Here is a 23,778-nt window from a genome sequence, read left to right as displayed (position 1 = left end):
GCAAAAACTGGGAGCCCCAATATATCCATCTTTTGAAAAATGAATCTAGTAATATTTACCAACTTCCCAGAGTATAATAGGCATTGATTTCACAGACTGGAAGGCATTATATAACTTAAAGATAACTGCTTAGATTTTTTTTTTTACTGTGTGTTTGTATGCTCTTAGTTATCTTTTATAGAAGCATATAGGAATGACAGGAATGGCAACCCAGATATCTAGAAAGATTTTTCTAATGATTTTCCCTCCAATTGCTATTTTTGATTGTTGTTCAAATAGAACCATTCCAATGAACGAGAAATTTCGAAGTAGTTGAGAAGACTTTGATAACTATTCCAGATATGTGTCCAAGAACTATACATACATAGCAATACATGAAGTTTTACATGTTAGGATGTAATGGTTTTTTTTTTTTTACTTTTTCAATCAAAACTGTATTTGGAGGAAATTTACTTATAATTATACAATGTAGGTGCAAGATAAAGCATTTGGGAATATTACGTCATAGCAGTGATAACAAACTACTGAACTGAGAGGTACATAACTCATTTTCAGTCACCTTTCGTAGAAAGCTCACAAGTTTTTTTTCATAGTTATCATCTACTTGAAGAGCACATGAGTTAGTGTCACCTGCCTCAAGTGTTTTCAACTTGTATTTCAGATTAACAGTGCAGGCAGGGCAAGCATTCAGGGCTTTCTGAATAATTTCTTTGGCCTTTGTTGACAGTCATGTTTTCTCATTCTTTTGGGTTTTTTTTGTCATCTGTTTACTCTGACATTAAGTAGTATAACATACAGTTTAATTTAATCTGTAAACTAGCAGTCTTGCTTTCTTATTAAAAAGCTCATTAAAAAGCTTGACCAAAGACTCACCAGAGTAAATGAAATGCTTCTGATTTATTGAATGTTGATCCCTTCAAAATAAGATGTCAAAACAAGCCATGAAGTGGGCTGTATTACTACAGTGTTTCAACAACCTTCTACAAAAGAGTTTAAAAGATGGTAGAAAGCACATGAAACAGCATTGCAGAAGACAATACAGTAAGTGCCAGAGTAGGGATTTTCTGTTTCGGAGGAGTAGTATGTCATTTAAAGAGCAAGGAAGATATGATGCATTTTGTTTTCATATTGTAACTAAAGCGTTAGTGCCATCCATAGCTTGTCTTTATGGAAGGCTCCATGGAATCCTGAAAGAATTTTCCCGCAAGACCTTTCTTGGAAACAATCTGATATTTTCTCCGTTGAAAGAAGCGATTCCTAAATCAGCTTTCGATGCTGAAGTCTTGCATACTTTTATGCATTACAAAATATAACATTATTTTATTAAAACTTATTGTATTGTATTACTAAAGTATTTAGGAACATTTTACCCACTCCTATGCACACAAAGTTGCAGTTATATTAATTGCCAACATTTCAGTTAGATTCTAATCCCTCTATTTCTTGCATGTCGAATTGCAGCTGAAGCCACACGAATCCAGTGTATATTCTGAATTTTAGAATCTCAGTCTTACACTTCATTTGTTATTAAGCCTAATAGACTTTCTCATCAAGCGAAATGCAGGCTTACCAGCAGCTTCAACAGGAGCAGTACTGAGTACAAACCTTAGTCCTTCCTTTATAAACAAGCTATACCCAATTTTAATTTTGTTTATTTTTAGTTGTAAAGGCTGAAACAATGATTGATATTTAATCTCTACTTCAAAGAGAAAGCATCAGGGAATAAATTAAAATTAAATGTTCTTTGATTTTGCCTAAAGCTCCTAGTAAATAAACGTAGTTATTTATTTTTTCAATGTTATGCACTATGTTTTTTCTAGAAAGACTCCAATATATATTGTGAGAAAGAAATTTAAAAAGGTGGTTGTCAAGGGAGATGAAGTGCCTCGGAGCTTATTTTCTTAAGGGAAATTGTAGAACATACTTCTAAATAGAAGATTGCTAAAAAGAAGATGAATAGAAAAAATAATGAATGTGAAACTATCATGGTTCTTGCATATATGGTATCATTACATAAATTCACAGTAGATTTACAAGTTATGTTTTTAAGGTATATCTTTCCAGAATTAAACTGAGACCAGAAATAAAAAAAAAGAGTGAAAAATTTTTGTAGTGTAATTTTTTAAGCATTCTTTTTTCAGAATTAAAAAACCCCAACATTTGTGTATGGGATCCTCTGTGCGTATAGGAAAATGTAAACCTTTAAAGAATGGTTTTATCTTTTCTAAATTTGTAACCATATATATCACGTCGTTTGCAGGTGGAGATTTTCCAGAAGATTTTTCAATATTAATGACAGTAAAACCTAAAAAGGGTATCCAGTCCTTCCTTCTGTCTGTCTACAACGAGCAAGGAATTCAGCAAGTAGGTGTTGAAGTTGGTAGATCCCCTGTCTTCCTGTTTGAAGACCAAAATGGAAAACCTGCCCCAGAAGACTATCCACTATTCAGAACAGTTAATATTGCTGATGGCAAGTAAGTGTGAAATTTTAAGATTAAAAATAATGCCACAGATCACTGTATAGGTGATTATGGTCTTTACAAACAATTATCTTAAATATTTAAGTAAAACAGCAACACCACTTCCAGCTAGTTGGGCTGCTGCGGTACAAAACCAGAGGATCTTTGCAGCAGAAGACAGTTCCAGCTTCAAGTAAAGGCAAACCAGCACCATCAGGAGTGAAGAAACAGTCACAGAAGTTAAACCCACCAAAACTAAACCTATGAAGGTTCTTCCTGTGCAGTATAGAAGGAAACTCTGCTTTCAAAAAAGACTCAAGTGATAATGTCACTAGAAGGGGCTGTCATGTCCATTTGAAGGTGACAGGCAGAGTGAAGACAAGCTGACAAGACAGCATACAATTTGTCTTATCCTGAACCAAAACAGCAGATAAAAAAGATGGCTTGACATGTCTATATATAGGGAAATGAGGGAAGAATAAGCTGGACAATTAAAGTGCTACAAGCACTCAAACACCTATTAATACAGTTGTTAATTTTTTGTACGTAACTTCCCTTTGTAGACAAGCATTCATTCTCTGGGAATGTCATTCTAGTGCTTGTAAATGGACATTCATTCTTTTGAAGGCTTTATTTATTGCACTGCAGTCCAGAAAGAGCAGCCACTGTCTTCAGAGATACACAGAATGAAATTTTATTAAAGCAAGAGAAAACGCATCAGTAGAGAAGGACAAAAATTCAACCATAATGAAATCTATTTATAAAGCACTAAATGACAAAGAAGAGAAAAAAGGAATTGTGTTCTAGCTTTTGCTTACCAGAGAATGGAATTATACCATGAAACCCAAACCTGATGCATTTTCCTAGCAGAAGGAGGGATAAAACAAAGCAGCAAACTTTTTTTTTTTTCATTGACTTTCTCTAGATAACAAAGCTCTGACATAGATTTCAGAATTTCACCCAAGGTGTTGTGAAACTGATAAAAATGAGGAAAGCGAAACGAACTTGGTTTGCTACAATTTCCTGCAGTGAGACTATGCAACTTCTAAATCAACTGCGGTCAATCCTGTCCACAGTGCTATGTTTTAATGCTTTCAGCTTCTACATGCTTTCAAAAGATAGACAGACAGTTTTCTTGTGACTCAGCTCTTTTATGAAGGATCTAGGACAACAATCTTCATCTCAAAAGGAGATATATTTTAAAAGTGTAAGCAGTGTAATGTGCCCGAGGATGCATGGACGGTTTGCTTTTATAATGATAATGTTTAACCACGTTCCAGAGAAAACATGGAATTAGAGTTCTGGCTCAGCGATACTGTTTAGCAGTCAGATTCCATTAGCTTCAAGGTGTTCCTTTCGATATATAGAAGGTCTTTGTAGCAAAGATCTAAGCCATCTCTCTGATTTAGACAATCGTAGTGCCACAAATGCCAGCTAAAACAATTTGATTCCAGCCTTCCTCTTACCAGTCACTAATACGACGTACTTTGACACTTTTTGCCCTGGTCTGTCAAAGATTCTTTGTTTTTCTCCGTGTTAGGTTACAGAGTGGCCTGCTCTTGCTCTTAAATATCTTAAGTTGTCATAGCAGAGAGGCTCACAAAATTCATGTGGTCTGTCAGGATAATAAAGCCTCATAGAGAGCATAGTATAGTTGGGCAAGTTGTACAAAACTTCATTCTCAAGTGTGTTTAAAATAAAATAGTTTTTCAGTATTCTTAATCACTTCGTTCACTTTTTGGTGAATGTTTATGTAGGCAAATCTACTGGTGCAGGAATATTGGCAAGCATGTGTAAGTATATGTATCTGGAAAAGCATCTATGTTGGAACTGTTGTACATCTTAGAAAACCCTCTATAGCTACAGCATATATTCAAATAAGCAAAAGAAAATGGTAAAATTTTGTTGACTGATCATAGAGAACAAATAGTAAAATATAAATAACAAAGAATAAGCTACTGGGTTAAGTGTAGTTGCACAAGTAATTCCTTAAGCAATTTGGAAAATCAAGCACATTCGTCAAAACAAAATCTGTTGTCAGATCATTCAACCTAATAAAATGTAAGCAGTGTACTTGCTTATAATTTGAGTTTACTAATGTTCTCTGGGTAAAGCTTCACAGAAGGTCAGCCTGGACCTCAGCTTATATAGGACATTTGCAATGAGCTATGGATCGGATTCCTTTGTGCTAAGGGACAGAAGTTGTATAGTGAATAGACAAAGTATTGTGTACATTTCCCTATGTATGAAAGAAGGAAATAAATTAAGACATTTAAAAATTTTATCTGTAACTTGATCTGCAATAAACTGTCTTGATAAGAACCCAATGACTAGTTGTAAAAACATAAATTACAGTAGTATTATGTTTTATTTTAAAATAGGTGGCATCGAGTAGCTATTAGCGTGGAGAAAAAAAGTGTTACAATGATTGTTGACTGTAACAAAAAAACTACAAAACCACTTGAAAGAAGTGACAAATCAATTGTGGACACCAATGGCATCACTGTCTTTGGAACCAGGATTCTGGATGAAGAAGTTTTTGAGGTAAAAATCAAACAAATAAGAAGTGCCAAACAAATAGAATGGAGTGATTTTGTGTTGAGTTAACTGCTTAATGTGAATCAGAATAAATCTTTTAGGGCAAAAGCTGGTATAGTGTAGAAACTTTAATTTCTAGAACCTGTTAGGATAGGTTGAAATAAGAGACAAGTAAAACAGGGAAGTGTGTCTGTTGTTGGAAGATATGGCACATTTTTCTGTCCTTTAGATGATGTATCTGGAAGGGACTAACTTTTTTTTGTCTTTCTGCCTAATATTGAGATACCTGAGATATTTAGGAGAATTAATCTGGGAAAGTTGAGTAGTATGATACTAATAATTTTATTTCTGTCTTTCTTAAACATTTACAGATATTTGTGCGTGCTAACAATATTTGAGAGAAGGGGAGGAGGACGTGGAAATTTTTCTGTGTAATCTGAATCCCTTATATTGTTTATCCCACTTATTATTCTTTCCAGTAACTGGAACATACTTTGGCAATAAGGACATATATGTTTCCATCATTTACTGGCCAAAAAGTACATATAGGAAGGGTAAAATACCTCTAAGGAACTATGTGGCTGCCAATCATGAGGCCTTTCTAGGTAGAGCCTTTATGTGAACGATTAGTTTTACAGGCTAATAATGAAGCTTCTCTAAAGCTGTACTATTGAGTTTCTTTTCTAATATTGTTATACAGCAGTCAAAACTGTCAAATTTAAATTTAAACTGAAAAATAAGAAAATACAGATCAGTAGTTACTTAGTGTACAGAACATCGGTGCTCCTAAAATGTCCAGAGTTGTAGTCCTAGCTTTAAGCAGAGCATATGTTTGAGAGGCTGCATAGGTGTTAAGAGAGGAAATATGAATTTTGAGTGTAACACTGTGGCATTGTTATTTTTCATTTCTATGGACCTGACAAAACATGAGCCTTTTGAATGGAGAAGTTTCTGGGATGATTTAACTGGTCAAGCAGTATAATGTGTTCGGTATTCAAAGCCTAATTTACCTGTAGTCCCCAATACAGCTTGCACATTTGAGGGACATTATTTTCCATTTGAAGATGAATTCCACAAATGCCCTCTCTGGGGTGGGAAAAGGACTTTTGGTCTGTACTTGGGATAATTACTTTCAATTTTCATTTGTATTTCTTTCTTAGGTCAGAAACCAAGTTCCACAGTTGTCTATTTGGCAATAGATTAAAAAAATATGTGCAGTGCAATGATTTTTTTTTTTTAGTGTTTTATAAATGATTTTACAGTCTAATAGAAACTAAGGCAACAGGCCCTGGCTTGTTCTTGCCAAGTTGTTAACCATTTTAAAAGTTGTCCAGGAGGGAAGCACCTAAAAACTTGTCCTGGTTCTGGCTAGGACAGAGTTACTATTCACCTGAGCTGGGAGGAGAACTGGAGCTGATGGCCCCTATGGCTGGGCACCCAGCTGGCATAGGTCACTCATTAGCCAACAGCTGGGGTCAGTTTGCCCAAATTAGCCCAAGGGCTGGTCCATCCCATGGGCCACCATGCTCCGTGTATAAGTGAGGAGGGTGCTGAGGAGAGACTCCTGCTACTTGGGAAGAAACTGGTTGTTGATGTTTGTTGTGAGCTGTTGTACTGTATTTGTTTTCCATCTCTGTTTTGTTTTCTTCTGTTATTGCTCTTCAATTTATTTTTTTGTTTCATCTCAACCCACGCATTTTTGCTGCCTTTTGTTGACCAATTCTCCCTTCTCTCCCACTGGAGGGTGGGGGGAGTGAGAGAGCAACTGTGTAGTCTGGTCCCAGTCGGGGCTGAACTTGGACAGAACTAAACATAGGTGTTTGGGTTGTTGTACTTAGTGCAATTGCTAAATAAAAAGACCTGTCTGAAGTTTCTGAGGTGCCGAAATGATTGTATATAGCTGTTTGAAAATAAGCATGATGTTTGATATGTGCAAAAAGAGAGATATTTGTTTTAATTGCTTGCATTAAGTAATGTGTTGAATAAGAGGAGCATACTAGGGGCCTTTGATCTCTGAAGCTGTTGACTGTTATTATATTCTATATGTCCTCTGTATGTCTGCACACTCAGTTTACAGGCCAGATCGTCACATTCAGCACTGAGAACAGCAACGTTTCTGTTCCTACCATTGGTAACAGCACTGTACATTCCTGTATTCCTTCAGTGATGAGGTTTCCTTACTTAACCGATTGCCCCCCTTTTCTCTTGCTTTATTCGGTTACCTTCTTGTAAGGCTCTTCTTGTACTAGCTGGGGCTTTAGCTTTAGTCTGAAGTCTCTTAATTTAGAAGCCTACAGTCTTTTATTTTGGATAGGCTTCTGCTTTCTCTTTTACTGTACAGCCATCGTGGGTACGTTTATACCTGTGTTCAGTTATTTGACTCTTTAGCTAGAAGCAGGTGTGTTGAAAATAGGCAATTCTAATGTCTCTCAAAGCTTAAACAAAGTACTGTGCCATATACAGTTTTAATGATAGATATGTGTTTTTCAAAGTCTGGCCAAGCAAAACGCAATCTAGTTCTTTTTGAGTTTGTCTCATGTCTTTCTACTCTCTAAACAGCATTCTTTCTGTTTTGTTAATAAGACTTTATCTATCCTTTTGCTACTGCTGCTAAAATGTCTAGAATTTGAGGCAGTTCCCTGAAAATAGAATCACAGAATCATGGAATGGTTTGGGTTGGAAGGGACCTTCAAAGCCCATCCAGTCCAACCCCCCTGCCAGGAGCAGGGACATCTCCAACCAGATCAGGTTGCTCAGAGCCTCATCCAGCCTAGCCTTGAATGTTTTCAGGGATGGGGCATCCATCCAAATTTGTCACTATTTGAGAGTCCCTTGGTTGTGTCTTAAATATTCTGTTTGTGTCAGTCATGGTAGCACACAGTGGTATTTGGTGGTTCTGTGGTTGGAATTCACAGCACAGTGTGTCAGAAGGATTTGCGTTGTATCCGTGCGCCACAAAGGGTATTTTATCTTTGGTAATAATTATGGTTTTAGTCATAATAAGACAATGATTTGATCACAGCAATGGTGGAGCACTCTTCAATCTCCTCAAACTGAATGGAAATTCAAAATGTGGAAGTAGTGAACCTGTAGGTAAATATAATGAAATCTTAGTCTTCAGTGACCTACTAGTTGAAGATGCCAGGCTTTCTTCTGGTCCTGAACCCATTCATACAGCATAACACAACTGCATAGAAACCAATCGCATCATTAAGGTAATTCACTCCCATTGGAAGCAGAGTTCAGCACTGTCAGAATCAGCGCTGTGAGCAAGTAGATACACCATATATTCCTGTTCCCTTACAGAGTGCGTCTAGACCTCTATGAGTTCTCGTGTACACACGAGTTGGAAATAGGTATTATTACGTTACGTGATGCTGACTTCCTAGCAACTTGATTATATCTTTGGAAAAAAGAATTACTTCTTCAGTCATCTTGCTTTAACATATTTGCATGGACCATTACTTTAGAATCCCCAGAACAAGTATTGCTCCTGTGAGGAATATTGCGCACTTATTTAGAGCAATGGAACATCGCAATGGAACAAATATTCTTTTTTGTTTCTAACTCTTATTTTAAATTTGTAATACAGCAAAATTTAATGAAATGAAATTATTGACTATTTCCTTTTCTTTTTCTCTGTTCTTAATACTAACTTCTGTTTTCTAGGCAATTGTCCCACCTTTGTTCTGATTCTGGCAGTCTGACTATTGCTAACATGACACTATGCTGTAGTACCCTGGGAAATTTTAAATGTCTGCATTTTAATCAGTTTGACATTACTGCTTTGACGTAACTTTCCTATGCTGATGATCAATGATTTCTGAGTAGGTAAGCATACTGGGTGTCCAGAAATCAGGTAGATCACCGCTAAAAATAAGGAAAGGGCTGATTAGTGTCCTTAGAGCATGATAAATAACTACCTAATTGGCTATTTTTGTATATTCAGCAAACATAATATTTGTTGGTAGATTTGTTGGTGCTAAATCTAAGAGACATTTTTTTCATAGTGCTCTCGGAAAGGTCTTCTGTTTAGCTTTAAAAGCAGGAAAAAATTTATCTTAAGTATTTCCCAAATCTTGTTTGGGGTTTGTATGTTTTATGTGAGGAAGTTCTAATCTGGAGTGGCCTGCTGCTCACTCCTGAATGTAAGTGCTAATCTGAGATTTTATGATATCGTACTCAATCAGTATGGAAATCAATATGAAGTCACCGACAAGGTACTGAATACAAGCAAGCCTTAAGCAACAGGTGCATACAAATGCTTGAGCAGCAAATTCTAAACTGTGAATGTCTTAAAATAAAATTATGCTGTCTAGAAACTGTATTACTACTGCTTACCCAATTATGAGACTTTCATTTACACTGCTAAGCATTTGCTCACATAGGTGGATCTGTCGATATCAGTGGGACTAATTTGTAAATGCTTGTTTATGAAAGACTGCACAGTATACCTCAAACTTCTGCATGTGTCCTTTGAAATTAGTCTCATCTCTGTTTTCAAATGCATCGTGCAAGAAGGGCTGGTTTGTAAGTGCTTGCTGCAAAGAATAGAATCCCTAGAATAGCATACAAAAATTAAATTTAAAAAAAAAAAGAATAAATTAGTCAGATGCTGGTACGTGGCACCTAGTAAAAGAATTTGAATTGTATCCACTGAAATATGTTTGTAGCTTAAATGTTTGATAAATAGCAGGGACCTTTTTATTCTTTGCCAGCTTCAAGGATTTGTCACTCCTCATTTAGTACTGTTGGTGTGAACAATACAACAGTTTTTTATAATAAGTATTTTATAAAAAGTTAATAACTAACGGAGTCTTTATGCAGAAATTTCCCTATAGAGGTTTTTTTTTCCTTCAAAACTTGCCACATGTCAGACCAATACAATCATGTTTTAGGCACTATGCTGTAAATGAGTATAACAAGGCAAAGCCTGGTGTATATAAGACTCTCGTTTAGAGCCAATGAAAGCTTTAACTGCACACAGTTTGAGAGATTAAATCCTTCCAGTAATCCTTGTTAATAAAGGGTTTCCATTTTGATAGTAAGCATTAACCCATTTTCATGACAAAAGCATTCGTACACTTGAGTACAACATGGAATTGCTTTAAATAGCCTGAGTGAGCAATTGTAGATAGTGATAGCACCTTGACAGCAGTATGATTTAACCTACAGATCCCTTCGGATGAGTAACCGTCCCCCACGTATCTGTAAGCATGGGAAGTCCAGCTGTGCAGGTGCTGAAGGGCCGTTCATCTGCGTGCACACGCCTTGAAGAAAGTGGCAGTATCAGAATGGGTAGAACTTTTACTAACTGACAAAAATTGCTATACAGCTAAAGCAAAATAGGGAAGCCAGCCCAAAGTAATAATTCCCCAGAGGTACGTAGCATGAATGATGGGTCACCAGCGTACTCTGTTTCATAGTGTCCTATTGAGCTGCACCACCAGCTCAAAGGAAAAAAAAAAAGGAGTGGTCTTTTAACTAAACTGTCTGTAATCAATTTTTAAAATTAACAAACTGGGCTCAAAAATGCTGCCTGTTACATCAGCTCCAGCAAGTTTTACAGATAGCGTTTAATAACACCTTATTTAATACTGTGTGTAAAACAGTAAAGTTTCAAACAGCAGCTGTAAATGAGGTTTCAAAGATAAATGACCGTTTTAACAGATTTGCAGGTCTTTTATCAAGAAAATCATAGAATGGTTTAGGTTGGAAGGAACCTTAAAGATCATGTAGTTCCAACCCTTCTGCCGTGGGCAGGGACACCTTCCACCAAACCAAGTCACTCAAAGCTCCCTTCAACCTGGCCTTGAACACTTCCAGGGATGGGGCATCCACCACCTCTCTGGGCGACCTGGGCCAGTGCCTCACCACCCTCACAGAAAAGAATTTCTTCCTTATATCTGATCTAAATCTAATCTCTTCCAGTTTAAAGCCATTACCCCTTGTCCTAGCACTACAAGCGCTTGTCAAAACTCCCTCCCAGGCCTTTCCTGCAGCCCCCTTTAGGCACTGGGAGCTGCTCTAAGGCCTCCCTGGAGCCTCCTCTTCTCCAGGCTGCACAGCCCCAGCTCTCTCAGCCTGGCCTCACAGGAGAGGTGCTCCAGCCCTCTCATCATCTTCGTGGCCTCCTCTGGACTTGCTCCAATAGGTCCAAAATAGGTTGCCCTCGGTCACACGAATGTGTGTCTGTGCATGCGTGTATTATGTACAGGTGCTGTATCTACAGGCATTGCAGTAAAATCTAATCTCTTAGCCAAGAATTGCTGTAGATGTTGGTCTATGAGAAGCTATGTTTTGAAGATGAAAAATTATAATCAGTACATCAACCTATTTTTTTAACCAAGCTGAATATATATTTCTATAACCAGGGAGTTTCAAAGAAGCAAGACGACATTGATTTCTATGGAAACTTTGTCCTATACAGAATTCTGCTTTCACAATTTATTGCTTTTACAGTGCTTCAGCCTGGCAGGCTCTAAATATCTTTCTGTAGCTATATTATGCAATGGGCCTGGGTTATGGAACATTATATTAAAGGCCCTTGGAATTCTTCAATCCCTCAAATCTTTGCAGGAAGATTAAATGATTTCTGCAGCAGGTTTTTCTAAATTCTGTAGTAATAATACCCAGGCTGTCTAGACTTTTGTTCTTTGGATTCTATAGTTGCACTGTCACATAACTAATGAGAGAAAGTTGGCACGTGTACACAGGTTGAGGTTTCTGCTGATTTGCTGGAGAGTCCACTCTGTATTTCTTGTGCATGCAAGATATTGCTGCTGTTATCGTGAGCTGATATAGTGCCTAGCACTGGTTTTGTTATGCTTTTATCATCGTTTAGGTAGTCCTCTTTGAAATATAATTATCCTTGTCAGGATATAAAAGGTACTCATTTTTTCCAGAATATGGATCAGAAGGATAGGGTTTTGCTAATACTAACCCTGCCACTCTGATTGTGGAAAGTCTTTCTGAACCTCTAATGTATAAATTGGACTTTTAACTAATTGCTGCATTATTTTTCTTTCCTTTTTTGTCAAGCTGGAAGAAGAACAATAAGCTTTCTCCTAATTCAATAATTTTTGAAAATCTCATATTTTTTTTTAATGATAAGAAACTACAACTTTAGTTCTCAACTCTGGTCCAGTCACATTGTTACGTAGCATCCCAGTTAACAACTACCAAGATAACTTGTTCTTAGAATTTTTTTTTTTTTTCAAATGTTTTGAATAATTTGTGAAGTTTGCCTCTGTGGAGAGAGGTCCTGCAGAACTTCCTAAGTAATGCTTACCTGCGATTTCCTGGACAAAGTTCACTTTCTCCTGGCAGGGTTATAGTTTTATTAAGATTCATGTGTAAGAGATATCAAAAAAAATCTGTCTCTACAAGAGAACTGGTTGAAGGTCTTGTAGAACTAGGGAACTAGGAAGTAAAATTTTAAATACTGGAAAAAACAGTAATTTCAGCACTGATTCCTTCATATAGTGCCCTTACAGCCTTGGAAGAATTGATACTCTTGCCTTTTTATCAGTGCTGGCAGATGATCCTAGCGATGTCTTTTATCAGTGATAGAAACTTCTGGCTGATAAATAGACTGTAAATGGACTGCTTCATGGGTGTGCTTCTCCAATACAGCATATTTAGAAAGCATTAGTGAGATCATGAGTAAGATTACTTAGCTAAAAGGAAATGTGAATGTTTCAAGTAGAGAGATAATATCTGAGACTTTTATGAAGTCCCAATTAAGATAATAAGTGGCCATTAACATTTATTACTTATAATGATAAAATAATCTATTCTTTACTTCTCAGGCCCTCCATGACTTAAACCATTGAGAAAATCTGACATTATATCTAACTGGAGGTTTTCCTTATTCCGATTTCTACTGTGAAATCTAAGAAAGGCTCTGAAATGGTGGAAACAAATACAGCGATTACTCCCACGAGCCTAACTCCCACGAGCAATAGCTACATCAGGAGAAAGTCGGAAAAGTTGGAAAGAGAACTTGGTAGTTCACTGCTTTCCTGCAGATTGGGTCTCCATTTCCTTCTTTTTTTTTTTTTTTTTTGTTAGTAGGTGCTGTATTTTGTCAGTGTTGCAAACTGTTTTCAGTGCAGATACCCCACCTTGTGCATTACAACTTTGTGGGGTGTGTTAGTCAACAAAGGCTGGAAGCGTACCTGCACGTAAACTTTCTTACTCTAGAATGTCACTGGGATGTCTGTGAGAGTAACAGAGGAATTTTCTGGGCTGCTCCTTGTTGCAGAGCAGTTGATGGAAGTGACTGTTCCAATAGGCAGGCATTCAGCTGTAGCTCTGTCGCCTGGTTCTCCACGTTTCCTGTGGCATGCCACAAAGAAGAGAATGTTTCCTCAGATCTGGTGAACTGTTTTTAATAGTCTTGGAGGATTCTGCAAAGAGCAGCTCATTTGGTAGAGTAGCTTTTAGGACAACGCTACAGAAGTAATCCTTCTGTACCGCCTTTTCGTGCTAGGCATAACTGGTGGGCAAGATATTTTGTGATTCTCAGGCAGCTTTTTTCATAGAACCATGAGGCTGATTCAAAAGCCTCTGATTTTAATTACGAGCACATCCCCAAAATAGACAGGAATTAAAATGTTTGTAGACTTTTAACTATTTTTATTCCATATTGTGATGAATAAATCAACCATGAATTGAATTTGTCAGTTATGTGTTGGCTTTGGCAACAACTTAGTGTCTATTTCAATGAAGTGTTTATGATCCAGACTAAATATTAAGACTCCAAATTGATCTGTTTTATTTACAAAGCAGTACTGGTATGCTTAATATTGGGTAGGCTTGAATACCTTGCTGAGTGTCACCCTTCACCTCTGGGCAGCTAAGGCAGAGACCTAGCTGTCAGCTTTCTCATCCACAATATGCAAGGAATGTTAAATATCAGATAAATACTGTTTAAAATACATTGTATTAAGTGTTATCCTGGATTAAAAAAAAAATGTTATTAAGACAACAGATTTTTTCTTAAGGGCTAACTAGGCTTTTAGCACTTTTGGGGGCAAGTTAAGCGTGCACATTGTTACAAGTAATAAGACAAAAAAAGTGGCTGTGTTTGTCTGTCTGATACCTCACCACAAGTTCTGTGCTTGTATAACACACTGCATATCGTCTATCAACTTTGTGAAATTGCCTGAGCAGTCCTTCCCAACAAAGGAGGTCATGACAATTTCATGGAGAAGAAAATAGAGCTAATCTCTACAGACAGCTGCCTTTTGTACTTCGTTTTCTCTATGCGCTTTTCAGAGTACACCAAGGATGCTCAGATGTATTTGTAAATTTTACTCTGTTCTCCCATCTCCTTCCCCATCTTTCATCTCCCTCTCTTGCTTTCATCATTCTATCCTGTGAGACTTCCTTTTTTCCTGCAGTTTTCATATAAGAAAAACATTATGCACGTATGTTTAGATACCTCAGTGTTGTTTTAGAGACCAACTATCAGAACTGTTAACAACCCATGACTTCTTTTATCCATATTTTCATTTAAAGTTCTTGGGACTTGTGCAGGTAGATCATTAAGTGCCTGATTTATGACTCCAGGTCATGGAGTATGGCCAAATTAAGTATTTGTAGTTCATTTGCAAAGAACTTCATAAAATTCTGTTTCAGTCTCACAAAGTCAAGCAGTTAAAATCAACGAATGTGTTTGTGAAGACTGAAGTCGTTCTGTGAAAAATTCTCAAAGAGGAGAGTGTAGGTGTGGCCAACAAATACCTTGGAACGATAACTAAATCACAGTAATGAAATCTTCAATAATGTATATGGAATTTCCTGTGCTGAGATGATTGGTCTGCTCTGAAATGAAAGCTCCTCCCTGATTAGCAAAACAGCACTGCCAATACGTCCCATACGAATACCCAAAGAAGCCATGAAATTAGCAAAGACAGAAAAATTAAAACAAAAATAGCAAAAGAATAACAATGGTTTACTGGAAATATTTTTATAGCAGAAGTTGAAGGAAAAAGAGGAAAATGAACATTTGAGATGCCGAATATAAAATCGGTCAGTTTGTCAGCAAACTTCTACGCTTGAACAGTCAGCAGCAATTTACGTATAGGGTGTAGGACTTGTGAGGGCCTCCCTCTGTGCGGACCCAGGGCAGGCAGACAGGCGGGGCTGGGAAGTACAGTCAATGGATCAGGAACAGCTTTAACCAGTTTAGGGACATCTAAGCCAAGCGGTAACAGCATGCTGAGCGCTTCTTGCAAACACGCAGTCCAACAAAACCCAGTGCCAAAATTCCATAGCATTCAAGATCGGCACAAAGCAAGCTCCAGAATCCTGGCTATATTCCCTGACCTGAGTTCTTTTAGCGTATCATCCTGAACAGCGGTAGTTTCGGGAGCAGCTTTGGCGTTACTCGCGCTAGCTGGCACGCTGTGTGCCCAGTGATCTGTATGGGCGTCTCAGAAAGCCATACATACAGCGAGGCGACAACCCCAGCTCAGCAGGGTGAGGATACATCCATCTCTAACGGTTGCTCCGAAAGAGTGACCTCTTTTGTCTCTCGGTTGCTAACTAATTCCTCTGCTTCGCTCAGTTTTAATTTGTCTGCTGGAAAAGGAAGGGCAGAGCACTTCGGAAACACTTTGCTGGAGATGGGGTATGCGTAGCCCAGGCTGACAACGAACCTACAAAACCTCTCACAGCACTCCAGCTCTTGAGGAATCACGGAAGGCATGGAAGGGGGAATTTTTCTGTAGGTATAGCAGGAAGATATCCAAATCAAGAAGCATTACTGAGCTAAGAAAAATACAAGACACAGTCCAGAACCACTGGCAGGGGAACAAACTGCTGCATCTCTATTATTTCTGGATACTTAAAAAAATACATTCCAAGACTAAATTAATCTGAGACACTCATGAGTCTATAAAGTAAAATGAGTTCAGAGTATTCTAAAAAACAGATCTGTAATTTATAGCTATGATGTGCTAAGAAACTAAGTATTTCATGTTATATGTTAAATAAATTAGCAAAAAAAAATATTGTAGAACTAGCAAAACTGCAGAGGTTGGTTGATTCTTTTCAGTTTGAGGAGGTTTTGCTTCTTTCTGTGATTTTTCTTTTTGAAAGAAGGGAGTGTTATAAATTATTCTTTATTTTAAAATATTCTCCAATTTTGATAATTTGTTAAAGGCTACTGTTCTGAGAGATGTAACGCAATTTCAAAATGAAATTGCGTTAGCAGTATTTAAAAGCTTAAAAATCCCCCCTTCTGGGGACATAGTGAGAGGTTGAAGTTAATGAGTTTTGACCAGGAACATGTGCCAATTTTCAACAACCTTATTTTTGTGACAGCGTAAGAAGCTCCTGAAGAAGGAAATTTATAGTGGAAACGTTGGCAAGAATTTACCTAACGCTGTTTAAATGGTACCACTGTGTTAAGAAATACGCTGGATACCAGACAGCTTTCTGTGGAAAATGATAAACGTACAAGGTCTCTGTAGGGATTCTCAGCAGAGCCATTTTTATTGTCCAGAATAGCGCGTCTCTTTACTGCGGTGTTGTTTTTATGCATGATATGTGGGAATAGAGATGAAAATAACACTTGTTATTTTTGTTCAAACACATTCTATAGTGTGTATTTACACAGCAATTTTAAAATTTTTTTTTAATTTATTCCGATAACTGTATCTCTGGTACAGCCTTTATTTATTTTTTTTTCCTTTTTGTTTTCCCTCCCTCCTTTGAGAGTACAGATGTGATGCAAACTCTCCGAATTATGCTGTTGATCACTTGCATGCTGAGCTGCATGCTGGTAATAGGAAGTGCCCTGAATTAAATCTTAGGAATTTAGACCGGTTCCCATGAAGAACTAAACAAACAGCATGAAAATGACAGAGCAGGAGTTGCACCTTCCCACCCTCTCCTTTCCAAAGCAGACGGCATTTTAAGCCGGAATTTTGCACCTAGCCTATTTGCTGTTAATTTGCGTTGTGTTGCCATGTGAACAATAGTTAAGATGTTTTCCAGAATAGCAGCAGAAATTAAGCAGGTATGTTATTTATGACCACAAATGTTAATATAATATCTAAGTATTATGTGCCTAGTTTTGTTTTCTGAATGAAAACTCTGTACGTCTGATGAACTGCAGGCAATGTTTGTTTTAGTTATTTAACCTGCATATGCTTTCCTGCAGGGCGAGATCCAGCAGCTGTTGATTATAGCCGACCCCAGAGCTGCGTATGACTATTGTGAGCATTATAGCCCAGACTGTGATTCCCCAGTGCCCGATGCTGCTCAGGCTCAAGATCCTCAAGTTGATGAGGTGAGTAATCAGTCATCTGTTACTGGATTTATTGCGCGTTAGTGGTTGCGCTGGATACAAGTTACCCAAGGAGCATTTACAGCTAAATGGCATGCCTTGTTCTAGATAAGAGGGAGGAAGGTTGCAGGAGTGCGTTCGTTTTTGCTATCCACTTACTTGTATCAAGCATTTGAAGGAACCTTTCACACTAATATTTAAATAACCAGCATGCTCAATTAAGTTAAACTGTAATTCCTTAAAAATGATAGCCATATGAGCTGGTTGAGTTGTACCAATTTGTTTTTCCTGTGGACATTTATGATTTCACTGATGCTGAGTGTCATCAATGCCACAGTTGAAAGATACTGGAGCTATGAGTATTCTGCAATTGTAAATGACTTCTGCTAGAAGTGCCATGTATTCTAATGAACTGTGTCCACTATACTAATGCATGTACACAGAAAATTATTTCAGCCAGTTCCACTTGTAGCAGGTAAATATCCGCAGGGACGAAACGGAGTTGGAATTTTTCCCAGAAACACAAGAAATGTTTACAGAAACCATTTGTCACTGTAGACAGTCCTCACAGCCATAAACTGAGTAATTCGCTGGGGGGCAGATAGTTCTGCGGATTAGACCTCTGAGATTCAGCAGTTGTATATATTGTTGTACGCATTCTAAATAATTCCATCAAACAGGATTAAGTCGAAAGCTTTTGCAAAACATAGCTAGGCTTAATTGAACTTGGCTCTGAGCAGTTAGTACACACTCAGCTGTGTGTGAGCTGACTGGTTATTGCTGATGATAGCTCAAGAGATCACTGCTGAAAACTCGCTGAATTGTTCTCAGATGCCTGCTTTGAAGCAATTTTTGAGACAGAACTTTTCCTAAATACAGAATAATTCTATTTGTTGTTACTATTTATTCTGTCTGACGGAAAATTATGTCATGAAGTGACTAAGGTCCATAGGGCCCAGAACTTAGTTCAAAGGGACTCCTGCCTCCTTTGCATCAGAGGTATGGTTCAAGATGTGTTGAGTTAATTACACACAGGCAGAGGTCTTCACACTATGTTATGGTGTATGGAGTCTGGTGTCTCCATGAGGACCCTGCAGGACCTTCTGGCTACATGGATCTCCATACACTATATGCCAAAATAGAGCAGGCTGAAAGCATATTGTTGATAACTTATGGGAAGAAGATAAAGGACAGCAAAATGATATATATTTTTTTCCCCTCATTATTAAATTTCAAAGAAATGTGAGATTTTACTTGGGAACTTTCCTAGGCTTTGGTGCTGTGTGACTTAGCACTCTGATTCTTTTCTGTTTCCTGTGTGAAGACCTGGAAGGTTTGAAAAGGCTAATGCTTTTCTACTTTGAATTAAGATTGAAGCGTAATCAATCGAATAAACTAATCTTTGTGGGAAATGGTTGTTAAAATCATCCCGTGGTCTCTTTCTTGAAGAGGAATATGTCTAAATACTTAAAATACTTCAAGCCGGGAGCGTTGTCACCTCCAGACTCACGTCAACTCCTAAGCAGGAGTTAAAATGGCTTAGAGAGATTGTAAATATTTGCTTGCTCTGGCCACCGCTGATGGCAAATGTGGCTCCTGTTCTTTAGCGTAATGCATGTGGACAAGGCTTGAAGTCCACAGAAATTAGTTGGTATCAGACTGTAGATTCATAATATGTTCTAGTTAAAGAAGAATAAATACTTGGGCTTGATTATTAGCAATGACTCCTGGTGAATTATTAGAGTGTAATTCAATGTTTCTAAAGGATGTAGAACATGAATAAAATAGCCCAGGGATTGCATTCCCTCCATAATGGATGACTAGCTAAGACACAACTTCCTCGTTGCTCTCTGTGAGTTTATGTGTGTAACTTTATATGAATATTCCCAGTGAAGCGAATGGCTCTCTTTAACATGTTATGTAATAGTAATCTGAAATAATCACATCGCAGCTTAATGAATATGCAGTGGAATAAATGATTGATTGAATTGCCCAGAATTGTAGAATTCTCTGCTAAACTATTAAAAAAGCAGCTTGTTAAAGCCGGCCACTTTATGTTTTGAGATGCAACCTATCAAATCACATAGATAATTAATTTTAAGGAAATAAATGAAATAAGTCTTATTTAGGCACTGGAAGAAGTTATAGAAGATAGCAATGCTGATTTTTTTTTAAAACTGTTGATTGCAAAATTAAGTAAGGCGTTAAAAGATAAAGATATAATTACAGCCAGTCTATATGAAAAACAATTATTTCAAAATGCTTCATTCCATGTGTTGAGATTACAAGTTTGATAGTGATATCTGATAGAATTTATAGACTTAGACCTTCATAAAGCTTCTAATTTGTCAACATATGTTATCTGAACTTATTTTTAAAAAGACACTGTATGGTAAGGTACCTGACAAACAGAATGAAATCCGGCTCTACTTTTTAGTACAATTTCTGAGGAATTGTGCTAGCAATGTTGAAATGCGTGTAAAATGGATGCTATTATGATTTGTCAGAGTCATGATATTGCAGAGCATGTCTCGGCTTGGAAACAAAGGAGTAAGAATACAGATGTGGGATAACTTTGCTGGGTGCTCTTGGTCGAAACATATACTGGAACATCGCATGCAGTCTTGGTGTGCAGTCACTAAAAGAAATATTGCAAAAATGGTTCAAATAAAAGCTGAGTAATTGTTGTGGCTTTGGGAATTGGCAAACTTAATGCATTTGACTTGTCCACAAGAATGACAAAAGCTTGAAATGTTGCTCAGTTAGTGCATGCAAAGAACCTTCACAAAAATAAAATGCTGTCTCCAGATGAGCGATGGGGTGGGCAGGAGAAAAGAAAATAAATTAGATCATTTCAGTTAGGAAAAGATCTAGTAAAATTTTTAGGAATGAAAGAGCAGATTACCAAAACAGTGTATCTCTGAATACCTTCAAGCCTTCAAGAAAGGATAGATACCTTTCTAAATGTTTGGGGAAATGTCATTTGTAGCTGGCTCAGTTGTAGGCAACTCTAAGAGGTTTTGAAGTCTGAAAGTACACAGGAGTTAGTCAAGGTGATCTAAGAGTCCCTCCCGGCCTTACATCTCTGAGCCTTTGAAATATTGCAGACCAGAATAAGAAACTGAGACTTGTCTTAGAGGAAAGAAATGAATTATGTGATTGCAGAGCCTATTAATGTGTGTTTCTAGCACTGAATACAAACCCCAAAGGAAGTGGTTGACTTTTGTCAGTGAAATAGTAAATTGTGTTTGTGGAGTTGCACCTAGGAAGCTGAATAGGATTTCTCTTGATATCACACACCTTTGCAGTCTCCTGGCAAGTTCACGGGCTGGAAATGAAGTTATTCTGAAGAGCTGGATGATTTTTAGACTGCTAAAGAAACATCTAGAGGGAAAGATTTGCCTAAGGTGCTGTAGGTTTACAGGCAAAAGTACTTTCTTTAACCAAGTGTAATCCTCGTTGCGCTGGGCAGTGTTTCTTTCTGCAAAGGAGCAAACAATCAAATACCCAGCACTGTAGGTTTTTTTAGCATTTCTTTCACCAGCAGTGCTGGTTTAAACGAGTCGTTTCCTTTACTGTACTTATTTCCACCCTATGCCATCTTTCCACTTCAGCTGGTAGAATTGTTTATGCGTTTGTTGAGGGCAAGGTCTGAGACTTCATCTGGACTAAAAAATAATTTACCAACCATAAATTGGAAAAAAAAAAGATGGAATGTATTGTAGTGATCTTCCATTAAATGAACCTGAGGATGCACGTTGCATCACTGCAACATCATGAGTGCAATATTTGCTTTTTAAAATGTTTGAGTTTGTCTCAAGACCGTAAGACCTTGACTTTGCTCTCATCTGTAGGTTTATTGGATGCTGATTTATAATCAAAGTGTCTTTACTGATGATACTTTAAGTACTGCATTGAGATTTTATTTTTCTTGGTGCATTTTCTTTTTACCTTAGCATCAGATTCATATTGTGATTTGGGTGATGCAACAGAGAGGATTTCAATGTCTACTTTTTACTTGCAGGGTCCCTTCATCTCTGAATTCAGTTCTGAGGTTACTCTAACTAAAGCTTAGGAAGAATCAAGCATCTCACAGTGGGGTTCACAAAAACAGCCAGCTGTGAATTAAGACATAGACCTAGCCAGCCTACAAAGAGGACATATCTTAAATTCTGTCCTTCTCTACAGGCTTGCCCAGCTGTGCTGTCCTGATGCCCATGCCGTTCTCCTACCTAACCAAGATCAACCTCCTCCATCCTCTTCCATCACTTCTCCCTTCCTATGGCAGGGTTTAGGTAGGAGTGACCTGAGAACTTCAAGATACAGGCTTTGGGCCTGGATGCTGTATTTCTACTTCCATTTTAATTATATCAGTCCCTTTCTGGATCCAACTAACGGTGATATATGTCTTAACAAGCTTGGTAACCTGTAACTACCTTTTGTGTACAGGCTCTGCAAAAAATGTTGAACTTGGCTGTTTGACAGAGCTATGGGGCTTTCTGTGGGCAGTTCAGGCTGAGCCATTAGAATTAGGTTAGTTGAGATTAGATTATGTTCGTGAGTGACATTGCTGTACACAGTGCTTTTATTCCTCTGTGGTTTGTTCCAGCTTCGTCAGACCTGTGTTCTTCAGTCTGAAATTTGAAAACGGGAAGGCAATAGATTAATAGTGATATCCACACACTTTACTCTGTTGTTTATTATAATTTACTTCCACCTTCAAGGTGTGCTTTAATTGAAGTATGCATCGATTGTCCTTGTTCCTGCTTGTGAATAGCTAGGTATGAATCTCTGTAACTTGTCGAGTACAGAGCAACAACCTCAGCAGTTGTCACTACATCAAGAAGGTGTTGCCTAGAAGTTTATTTTAAAATTGTACTGAATCTGTAGTTGCTTCTGGAGGAAAAAGAAAGTGTATCTGATTATAGAAGATGATTGAATTTGAACAGAGCAAGGGGGAGAGAGAGAGAGTACTTTCCAAATGGATCAAACCAAATTATTACTTGATGAGCACAACTCGCAGTTGTCAGAAATTTCGAGCAAGGAAAAGTCACTGTGTTTGATTTACAACAGGAGGAGGTTGCCAGATCTTTTACGGAACGTATTGTATCCTGCAATATACTCATTAAGTGTTGCATGTTATTGTCTCATGTCGGAAGAGGGTTACTAGAGAGTTTGGAATGTTTGGTGCAATTTGGATAAAGAGAATTGAATAGTGAACAAAGTGGCCAAGAACTTTAGCAACTAATTAAATAGTGCATTAGCATGATTTCAGTCTAGTTCATGGTCATTTGACCGTGCAAAATCTTCCTGTGGCCTGCAAATGTCTGAGGATTTTTACATAGAGAAAGCCGACAAACTAAGGAGCGAAGAGCCACAAACAACTAAACTGAAAGGAAATGAGTGGGAAATGTGAGTTCTCTGGAGTAGATTAAGTCTGATCATTAGCGATTTGGTGTCTTTATGAACGCTGCAGTGTGTCAGAGTGACTAGCACCAGTGGCTCTGTAGTCGCTCATTGAAAATGAGAATTAAATGATGGGATGAATTACTATGGAGCCGCTCGTCCTAGCCGTTCAAATACACTGCAGGGTTCATGAATGTAGTGGCAAACTGGTTATTAGGCTCTATAGTATCTTTGGGAGACAAGGGTCTTTTATTGTATTGATTTTATTTAGGGTTTTTGCTCTATTCTGCTGGGTTTTTTCAGATTTTTTTTTTAATACAGAGATTTAAGATTAATTCAGTAATCATCAAGTTTATTTCATGCTGCATGTACAATTAGTTTTTAAGGCTCAAATGTGGGGACGGAATTATATTTTAAAATTGTCAAGATTACTTTTCGTAAGGAAGATATGCACCTGTGCTTTTCCTATGAATATCTTGTGAATAGTCTGGCGCCTGTCTTGTTTTCAAAACCTTTTCTACTATAAATGGAAATGTATTAAATTCCGTGGCAGTTCAATCACATATGCTTGGCCAGCTCACAGAAAGTAGAGCAGGGAAAGACCTAGCCAGTCTTCATCTTCCTTGATGTTCAGCAGTATATTTTCTGGAGTGTCGTCAGGTCTGGTTTTCAATGGGTGCAGCTATCAGGCTTTCAAATCTTCTCTTGGAAGATTCTTCTACAACCCAGTAAAGTCACACTGTCTGACTTCTGCTGAAGAAATTCTCCCCGAAGGAACTCTGCTTCATTTATTTTGGACCTATCCCAAACGAATGGATTACTTGAAGAAATGAAATGTTTGCCTTGAATGAAATGAACTTTGTAAAGTGAAAGTGCAAATGACTCCCAGATACGTTGACTTGGAGGCTTCAGGCATCTTTACAGACTATGTTAATTTAATGTCCTTTCAGGTATTCCACTGATCAGAAAGACTAGTTTTCTGAAGAATACAGGAAGATAATTAGCTTAATGTTTAATTTCATGTTTAATGTCATGTTTAGAACTGTAGTTAGCTACCTTAGCAGGTGTTAAAAA

At 37.6% G+C, this 23,778-nt stretch overlaps 1 protein-coding gene across 1 annotated transcript in view; it reads left to right on the top strand.

The window, feature by feature from the left end:
- The window catches only part of COL11A1 (collagen type XI alpha 1 chain), a 144,793-nt gene that overhangs the window by 18,805 nt on the left and 102,210 nt on the right, over positions 1-23,778 (top strand). Inside the window, exons 3-5 of the mRNA XM_086753159.1 lie at positions 2,261-2,474; positions 4,841-5,003; positions 17,173-17,301. Coding sequence (XP_086609285.1) covers positions 2,261-2,474; positions 4,841-5,003; positions 17,173-17,301 — 506 coding nt within the window. The remainder of the gene's footprint in view (positions 1-2,260; positions 2,475-4,840; positions 5,004-17,172; positions 17,302-23,778) is intronic.

Source organism: Chlamydotis macqueenii, chromosome 8, assembly GCF_036417535.1.
Source record: "Chlamydotis macqueenii isolate bChlMac1 chromosome 8, bChlMac1.mat, whole genome shotgun sequence".
Classification (NCBI taxonomy): Eukaryota; Metazoa; Chordata; class Aves; order Otidiformes; family Otididae; genus Chlamydotis; species Chlamydotis macqueenii.
This window is presented reverse-complemented; position numbering and strand designations above follow the sequence as displayed.